Source organism: Tachypleus tridentatus, chromosome 1 (assembly GCF_004210375.1).
Source record: "Tachypleus tridentatus isolate NWPU-2018 chromosome 1, ASM421037v1, whole genome shotgun sequence".
Lineage (NCBI taxonomy): Eukaryota > Metazoa > Arthropoda > Merostomata > Xiphosura > Limulidae > Tachypleus > Tachypleus tridentatus.
In genome coordinates, this window is record NC_134825.1 from 68537905 (window position 1) to 68547890 (window position 9986).

The 9986-nt window shown below is 32.3% G+C and overlaps 1 protein-coding gene across 1 annotated transcript; it reads left to right on the plus strand.

Moving 5' to 3' along the window:
• Positions 1-9653, plus strand: LOC143251239 (hemocyte protein-glutamine gamma-glutamyltransferase-like). Its single transcript, XM_076502689.1, has 14 exons — positions 1-327; positions 2363-2572; positions 2885-3163; positions 3281-3399; positions 3579-3686; positions 4001-4178; positions 4875-5013; positions 5707-5810; positions 6064-6232; positions 6905-7002; positions 7168-7452; positions 8108-8268; positions 8391-8527; positions 9037-9653. Exons 1-14 carry the CDS (start codon positions 165-167, stop codon positions 9206-9208), a joined length of 2322 nt encoding a protein of 773 aa, XP_076358804.1. The 5' UTR covers positions 1-164; the 3' UTR covers positions 9209-9653.
• The last annotated feature ends 333 nt before the right edge of the window (positions 9654-9986 follow it).

The following is a 9986-nucleotide window of genomic DNA, read 5'->3' on the forward strand; positions in this document are numbered from 1 at the left end:
CTGATTATAAAGTTCTTCAGAAGTTATAATTTATCTTCGGTATAAGGAGTTTCAATCTTAAATCAACAGCTACTTTTTGTTATATACGAAGTTGACATTAGCTAGTAAAGTATATCGCAGTGAAAAAAATATTTGGCTTGTGTTCAGAAATATTGACTCGGAAGATGTACAGTTTTGGAAGACTTCCATTGTCCGACGTGTCCAACAACACTGTCTCCAGTTATAATGTCAGTGACGTGGATGATTATAACAGCTATCTGCGAGACCTTTTAAGAAAGATGTTAGAAGAGTACGAGAAACGAAGAGAATTGAACGGTTCTGAGAACGGTAGGCAGTTCATATTTTGGATTTACTGTATTCTAAATTTCATTTTATTTCTACTTCGGACATTTAATATTATTTGAACATAAACTGTAGTGTTTCTGTAAACCTCTCTTTCTATATACATATAAATACACAATATAAAATCTCCCTCTGGGTGTGAGATAAGCTTACAAACTTCTAAAAGCAAAACCCGAGGTTACACCTCCGTCGAAATGGACACATAATCCACTGCGCAGCTTTGGGCAAGAAACATAAGAACACATATACATATAACGACAGTATTAGTTGGTTTGTATTGGAAGGGCTCGAAAGTAGTTAATTTCTTTTAAATCCCATACGAAATGGAGGAACCAAACATCTATATACATTTAACAATGTTAAGCATCTAAAACGTTCAAAATGAATTAAATCGTAACTAATAAAAAATAAAACCAGATTATTTTCACGTTTATAATGTTTTAACAAACTTTTAACCCTATCTGAAGACATGTAATCAAATCAACTAAAAATCTGAACAAAGTTTAATGTGAAAATAATTTCCTTTCCCTTGGGACAACTTAATATTTTGTCTTGACCATATGACAATGTTTCTTACATTGGATCTGTCTTTACTTTATTATAGCTCTTTAATTTTGTTTCAATACTATTCTGTCTTGACCTTATGACCTCGATTCTTTTAGATTGACGTTCTTTGAAACATTTTAGGCACTGTGGCACTGCAATTATATATATAGATTAAAACTAATGAGGTTAATTTAACACAGGTTTACATAAAAAACACTGGGTGCACAAATCCCATATTTGGTGGTCGAAACCTTGTATATATATTAAAAGTAAAGTGTGCTAGAAACTTGTGGATGCCTCGCATCGGCTGTTTCCACTACAGGAATGGAACCCCAAATGTTATCGTTAAAAACCCTTTGTTTCATCACTGTATCATAGAATATATATTTTGCAATTTTTTTCCTGATGTCCACAGAAAGATAGAGGAGTGTTATTAACAAGCACGAGAACGTACAATTTTTATTATGAAGACCTGAGAATCACAAGACGACTTCAATTAGTCCAAGCATAGGACCCGGTAACAGTTTGTTCATATGCAATTCTCCTTGCTAATCGACTTCCGGTTTTATTCGTGGAAGTCAAATAGAGAAAAATCGACCCTCCTTTATGGAATGACTTTAAAAGTGGAAGTTGAAAAACTTCAAGATATTTCAAAAATTAAATATATGTTAAAGAAATTGGATTTGTTATGTATACACATATATATAAATATGAGATAATACATAGAAATCCAGGTATGCATAAAGATTTTCCTTTATAAATGGAAATTTGACGTTCGTAGATATCTTTAAGTGTTTTGAAACTCAACAAAACGCCTCTTGAATGCAACCTGATCCACCATTTGTGCTTTAATCGTATGTTCGTCTTCCTGCCCTCTTCTCCCACCCAAACACGACAACAGTGACAAGTTAATATACTAAGTTGCTTGAAAATCCAATCAAACGAATGTTCATTATTGGATGAATATGTTGATTTGTTTGGACGAAGAAACTGGTGATGAATATTTACCTCGTAGTTTTATTAGATAAAAGCTGTTTTATAAACTACTTCAAATCTACAGAAAGAGATAATGTTTATTGACTCATAAAATATGCCGAGTCATACAACCTTACTTCTAAGTTACAATTCATAACACAAAATATAAAATTATGAATTTATATTTGATCTGATATGACATCGTTGATAATGAGTTAAATATCTTTGCACCAAGAATAAAGAAGTATGATCTTTTTCTCATATACAGTTCATGAAAATATAAATTGTCCACATGTGAATAAGGAAGGGATGTACGAAAATGTAATACCTATCTACCAAATTATATACATATAAACATTCATGTAGCAAGAGCTCTGTTTCTCACATAAAGTAAAACAAAACCCATACAATTAGTAATTTTATCTTAGTGTTATTACGAAAGTTGTGTTTAAGACATCAGATGCAGCAATTCTTATCACTTTATTTTTGCTTTGTACAGGTGAAGATGGATCCTCGGCTCTAAAAGTAGAGAGCGTGGATTTCCTTCCACGAGATAATGCTCTAAAACACAACACCCAAATGTACGAACTCGTAGAGGGTCCTAAGCCTGTTCTCATACTTCGGCGTGGCTTGTCGTTTACTGTTACCATTCTGTTCAATAGAGACTACGATCCAAAGAAACATACGCTTAAACTGGAAATGTCGTGTGGTGAGTCAGAATAACAGTACCTGCTACACGTTTAAAACGTATTTATTAATCCTAACGTCTTAAAGACATATTGAATAAGTTTTGATTTTAAAAGGATATAATAACCAACAAACATTTAGTTTTTATAATATTCAACTTTGATGACAGTGATTATGGGTTTGTCGATTAAGAGTTTTACGAGATCTATCTTACGATATAAAATATTCTGGAAAAATGTATTATTTTATTCTTAAGGTGTGATAAGTGCACAAAAACATACTTGTCACGTGATTACACTAATTGAAAACTTTTTTCTATACATTTTATATTTAGGTTCGAACCCTCAAATCAGTAAAGGCACCTTAGTTGTAATACCCATAACCAACAACGATTCCTATAAAGAAGATAAAACAAAGTGGGATGTGCGACTACAAAGTCACGATGGTTCTAACATAACTCTCCAAGTACACGTGCCCTCTTCCGTGGGAGTTGGAATTTGGAAGATGAAAGTTACTTCACAATTAAAGTCAAAAGATGACGAACCAGTCTCTTCTTCAGAAACGTATGAATGCAAGGAGAATATTTACGTTCTCTTTAATCCATGGAGCAAAGGTGAGTTTAAGAGTAAAAATATCCATAACTAAAACTTATGTTTTACGAAGAGATTTTTCTCATTAAATAAAGGTGCTAAGAGTACTAACGAGATGTAATTTTGTTTTTGGTCGACAGATGACTCTGTCTACATGCAAGATGATAAAATGAGAAAAGAATACGTTTTGAATGACGTTGGAAAGATTTATGTAGGTTCGTTTAACTACCCACAAGGAAGACAGTGGATTTTTGGGCAGGTAATAAATGTTTAATAACTTGAATAAAACTGACATTTCTCTTCACTTTAATAGCGTCTGAAAAATAAACTATTGAAAAATATTGATGTTTATGTTTCATTTCGGCTTCTAAACAGTTACACAGCACAATTCTATCAATTCTACTTGAGTCAATAAGAAGAGTATATTTTGTATTTCAGTTTAAAGACTCGGTCCTTCCGGCTTGCATGTTTTTGTTAGAACGTTCTCGTCTCGATTACAGTTCCAGGACTAACCCAGTCAAAGTAGCTCGTGCTGTGTCGGCCATGGTAAGATTTCTTTGAAAAATCGTGATACGAGTATTACCTAATATTACCTTAATTTAATACATTTACTTTTGTCTCTTATCAAAATTGTGATGCAAGTTTTATCCACTTGTTTGTGTCAGGAAATCATTAAAAGTATTGTCTAAATATAATAGTATAATAACTAATTGTTTTCACGAGTTTCAGCGCGTTCAAAACTATATTTAATCCAAGTTAATATTTCAAGATTAACTATACACTTTACATATACTTAGCAGTAAATGTAATAAATACATAATCAGAAATCATTAAAAACCTTTAACTTTTTCTGATTAAAGGTGAACAGCCTTAACGACAACGGTGTGATAATAGGTAGATGGCATGAGCCTTATGATGAAGGTGTCGCCCCCTGGAAATGGACTGGAAGTGCTGCCATTCTAGAAAAGTTTATGAAAAACGGAGGAGATCCAGTGAAATATGGACAATGCTGGGTATTTGCTGGTGTATGCAATACTGGTAGGTTTCGCTTCTTTCTGCCTATATTATGTGATAACTAACTTTTATTAGCTGGATTTAATAAAATGTGGATTCATGATTTGTTTTAATATCATACATTTGTCATAACGAAATAAAAAGGAAAAATCAATAATCTTAAGATATTTATATCAGTGAAAGAAATGATGAGCAATCAAAGTCATTTGTGTGACAACAAATATAACAATTTAATCTGTTAATCACAAGCAGACATAACAGGTTTTTATTAACATGTACATACAACAAACTAATCTAATGTTGCGTATATGCCTTTATGTGTCATGTTCATAGTTTCTTAAAGCATTTATTAAACATAAAGTTGATGACAATTTTTATACAACTATATTACAAAAGGAGTTAACCATTAAAGTTATTAAGTGTTTTAGAAGTTATTTAAAGGTAACTATTTATAAGATGATACAGTTGTTTCATTCATGTTAACATTCACACAAAATGATTATTAACATTTCACTATCTTAACACCTCCTGTTCATATCACTACATTCCGAAGAATCCCTTTCCACATCATAAAAGCGATAAACAGAAGTAATATAGTGATTTCAATAACCAAGTTATTGTTTTAATATTTACTGTACATCACGAAAATGTACTTTCGAATATTTTGTCGGTTGCTAAAACATTTTATCAAAACTTTAATTTGATGTGTTATGGTTACAGTTTGCCGAGCCTTGGGGCTCCCCTGTCGGCCAGTTTCAAACTTCGTATCAGCTCATGATGCAGACGCCACACTAACCATTGACAAACTATTTAACGAAAATGGAGATCAGATGTCTGGAGGAACAAATGATTCAATATGGTATGTAAGGTTTTATGTTACTTTAATGTGATAATATTGTTTCAAATAGTTGTATATTAACGTCCTGTTCAGATAAGATTTAATTACTAGCCGTTTTAGTACAGTTTTATAAAGAGTTTCTGTATTTGTTTTTGTTATATATACAGGGTGCACAGTCGCTGTGCAGTTTTTTAATCATAGTTTATTCAGTCTATTTCAAGACAGCAACTGCAAGCGGTGTTTAGAAACAAAATAAGAAGGATCCAGGGCTGTATTGATGCCAACGGGGGTCACTTTCAACATTGTTTATAATTGTCATTCATATTTACCCCTTGTATTCTATATTGAAACTTGTCTGTTAATAAATATATAAGTGCACAGTAACTTTCCAAACACACTGTATATACGATATTTGAATAACTTTTGAAAATGTTTTTAAACTGTTAAAATTAGGGGAAAATAGCTCATTATAGCAGGTTTTTTCTTTTAAGAACATCCTCTAACGATCGATCACAAAACGTGTTAAGTATGTGTGACTTTGTCACTGAGTTTTGAACGGAATGAAATCAATGTGTTAAACATTTTTAAGTATTTTATATAAAGAAATCTTTCCTCTGTGATTAGTTTTACAACACGAAACTCGTTCACTTTATTCAGATAACCTCTGAATAAGAAACAAAGATGTATTAACTAACTCGACAACTCGTGTTTCAGGAACTTCCATGTATGGAATGAGTGTTGGATGGCGAGATCTGACCTTCCTGCAGGATACGGGGGATGGCAAATAGTTGACGCCACCCCACAGGAAACCAGCGAAGGTATTGTGCAACTCATAAAAATTATAGTTTCTATGTAAATATTTGAGAATGTATTTACGTACGTGTGAATAATACGAAAACTGTGGTTTTGTATGATGACTTGCAGTTTGGATCTTGCAATTTAATATTAAACTCAGTTAAAGCAAGTTTCATAGTCTTAGAATCAAGAAATTTTAAAGCAATATCAAAAATTACTCTTTACTTTAAAGTTCTGGGAATATAATTAGATATATGTTTTGATATTTTCACTCAGGTATCTATCAGTTAGGACCAGCATCTCAACTAGCTGTGAAAAGAGGAGAAGTTGGATACAGATACGACGTCCCTTTTGTCTTCGCTGAAGTCAATGCAGACATCGTGTACTGGCAGAAAGACCGAAAAGCGGAAACTGGGTGGAAAAAAATGAAAACAAACACTAGCCAGTACGTAATTTTAAGTGTTACATGTTGTTTTTGAATGTACACCGTATTCACAGATATAAACACGCTACACAAATAACAGAGGACAAGGCACTTGTAGTGGCTGATACTCTGGTTGGCTTCTTTTATTTCGTTCCGTAGTAAAACTCAGGAACGTGTATACCTGAATACAAGTGTCTGCGACCTCATAGTTCAGCCACCTTGTATACAAAGTGCTGTTAAGGTTGAAAATTCCAGTTCCTGAAATCTTATGCATGTTTTTGAGCACAATACATTTCAGTTAAAAATACCGCTTTGTTATATCTATATAAATCACACTTCTTATTTATAAGCTGGTCTTTGCTTGCATAATAAAAATAGGCCCGAGAAGACAAACTTTTCTTATAATAGGTTATTCCTCAAAGATAATTAATCCAATTGTTAATAAATGTAATTAAAAGCTATTTCAATTTGATATTACGTCTAGCTGCAAGTATTGGTTGAAAGATAATATATTTTTAGTTGACGTAAACATAAAATGTTAAGTGAATTACTAACAAGTAACTGACTGGCTTTACTTCATTTCCGTTCCATGTTAGATTTAACTCCACAACAACAACTTGCTTAATTTGAGAATTAGCTTGTTTCAAAGGCACAATACGAGTGTGATAAACTGTTGTTTTTTTAAACTTATAGTGTGGGCCGTCTTATACTAACAAAGAAGGTTGGAGTTGATGATGATTATGGAAACAGAGATGCTGAGGATATCACTTACGAGTATAAAAACAAAGAAGGTAAGTAACCAGTATATGTTTATAAAAATAAACCGACGTTTTGAACACTTGTGTATTGGAGAGTTTGTTTATTTTGTTTCTAAGTGGAAAGCTACACAATGAGTTTGAAAATAAAATTGCACCAGAGAATCTTGTTGCCTGATAAAACTGGTTTGTGTCCTGCAGGAACCGAGGAAGAGAGAATGTCTGTACTGAACGCCACAAACAACGATATTGTGAGACACAGATTCGACCGACCTGTTGAAAAAGAAGACGTTTCATTCGAGCTATTGGAGAGTAAGAAAGTGATGATAGGACGGCCATTCGATGTAACAATAAAGATTAAAAATCTGAGCAGCAAACCCAGAACAGTGTCAGCCATATTGTCAGCCAGCAGCGTTTACTACACTGGAATTACAGCTAAAATGTTGAAACGGAAGAGTGATAAATTTATCCTTCAACCTAAGCAAGGTACACTTATGTTACCTAGTTTCACCTTTCTTGTATCCGTATGATTTGTACTGATTAGAAGATAGACCTCATGAGCTGTTTATAGAATAATCTAATTACCATATGTAAGGTAATTGATAAACAGGACAGGTGTGGGTGTTGACGAAGTAAATAGAGTTCTGATAAAACTGTAATTGCGTAGTTCAGTACGGTAACGTAGAAGTCTAATACAACTTTATTTAAAATGATAAACACTGTTGTACTAGTTCAACATAACTGTTCTTAAATTAATTAACACCATTGTTTCTAATAGAATGTTTTCTATCATAGCAACAAATTGGTTCTAATATATATATGGATATATTTAAAGTTAAATTTGATATTTCCCAGAAGTAATGTTCAGGAATTTTCTATCTTTATATAAGTAACGAAAAATGATGATGTAACTAAAGATATGTATTCACAATATTTATTATTAAAAAACAATGAATTACATGGAATTAACTTGTGATCTCGTTTTGTCAGAAGAAAAATGTGTAGCATAAACGTGTACAAATGAATTTAACGTTCGGTACGCATTGAGAAATAGGTTTAGGGAAAATTGTAATAACTGTCTGTAGGGATTATAGAGATTCGTTTTACATAGAAAGTTATATTAAATATGTGTTATTTACAGAGGAACTTCTTTCAATTAAATTGACCTCAAGCGAATATCTCGACAAACTGGTGGATTACGCCATGATAAAAATCTACGCTTTGGCCACAGTGATGGAAACGCAGCAATCCTGGTCTGGTGAGGACGATTTTGTACTGGACAAACCGAAGTTGAGTCTTGAGGTAAGGTCAAATAAAGTTATTATTTTTAAAATTATAACGGTAGACACTACATTATGTTCCATATCTAGAATCCATGATAAATCCTCGATAATGAAATGTACTGTTATTATTATTTAACTTAGGTCCACGGAACTCCAGAGGTTGGAAGACCATTTGAATTAGTTATCACTTTTCAAAACCCACTGAAACGTATTCTGGAAGATTGTGTCTTCAATATTGAAGGACCGGGACTTGCAGGACCGTACCATTCAAAGTTCAGGTGTGGAAAATGTGCTTTCTCGTGTCTTAAAATAAAGTAACTCTCCGTATTTGAGTAAATTCAATTTCACACAAAATTTCTTCAAACTTATCCGTATTTACGAACAAACAAATACCATTCGTCTTTACTTTATAATAACAATTCTAAAATAAACTAAATCAGCGACAATGTGTGAGAAGTTGATAAAAAACGGTTAAAAGACTAAGAGATACTTCTGAACTTAACAGTTGTTTCTCATATAGTAATTTTAACTTTGTTTATAATATTGTTTAAGGAGAATTTCATTTAACCAACATTTAAATGGTGAGATAATCATACACAAAAAAACTCAATTAAGATCTTCTTAAGTCGAACAACTGTTGTTCAGATACTAGTTATAATTAAGTTTGTTGATTAACATCGAATCTGAATAATGTTACCTGTTTAACTACGTTTAAAACAATACAAAGTTTACACATCGATGGCTATATTATGTTTTTTTTTCATAACATAATTTTGTACCATTACAGGGATATCAAACCAGGTGAAACTATAACTCATAACGAAAAACTCGTTCCTCAGCAGCCTGGTTCCAAGACAATATTCGTCACTTTCAGCTCTCGGCAGCTCATCCAGCTCATGGGATCAAAACATATTGAGGTGATCCCAAAATCCGATCCAAGCCACAACGAGACTTTATAAGTTCTGTTTAAAGTTACTGTTTGAGATGCAGTGTTGTAAACTTTAGGTTATTGAATCGTGTTGTTTAATTAATATACTCGTATTTCTGTGTAACTTATGCCTTTCAGGGATCAACTTTTTTTTTTTTAAGCATGTTAATTTTCTGTTTTTGCTTTCTCTTTTCAATACGATATGTTATAGTATTTCTTGGAATTTTTAAATATATTTTCGAAGTCTTGAAGATTGATGCTATATTTATACCACTTGGGTTCAACGAGTGAGCAATTTTTCACTTAAAATATATTTTCCATGTCTCCAGTTTAAATCACGTATTTGTTTCTGTTAAAATACTTAATATCTGTTGTGTATTTTTCAAATTAAGATCGAATTTATTTATTTATTTATATCTCGTGCAGTAAATGACAAAATGCTCATAGTGTATTAAACTTTTTAAAAAATATCAATGAAATATAGTATCTGTTTGAATTAATTCGTGAAGGCAGGTTTGCCATTAAGTACACTTTCAAAGTTAGTTCCTTATTAGGACCACAAAGAAAATCGAAAAACATTTTAATTAAAATATCCAAGTCATGGTGATGATTTCATGTCTGGAAAGTGAGTTGCGCTGGAGTAAACAAATAACGATTTCAATTTGAAGATCTAGAATTAACAAATTTCACGTTTTCAAAATCAATGACATTTTTAAAGTTTGTTTTGTCATACCAAAGTCACCTCGTATTATTTGTTGTGTCAACCAACTAGAATCGAACCTATGATTTTAGCGTTTTATTTCTGAAGA

What these genes read in the sequence shown, in the direction of transcription:
- LOC143251239 (XM_076502689.1), top strand. Translation starts at nt 165, where the DNA reads ATGTACAGTTTTGGAAGACTTCCATTGTCCGACGTGTCCAACAACACT. An exon ending in GACAGTGGATTTTTGGGCAG is followed by an intron (nt 3,400 to 3,578) that starts GTAATAAATGTT and finishes TTTGTATTTCAG; the next exon opens with TTTAAAGACTCGGTCCTTCC. An exon ending in CCCACAGGAAACCAGCGAAG is followed by an intron (nt 5,811 to 6,063) that starts GTATTGTGCAAC and finishes ATTTTCACTCAG; the next exon opens with GTATCTATCAGTTAGGACCA.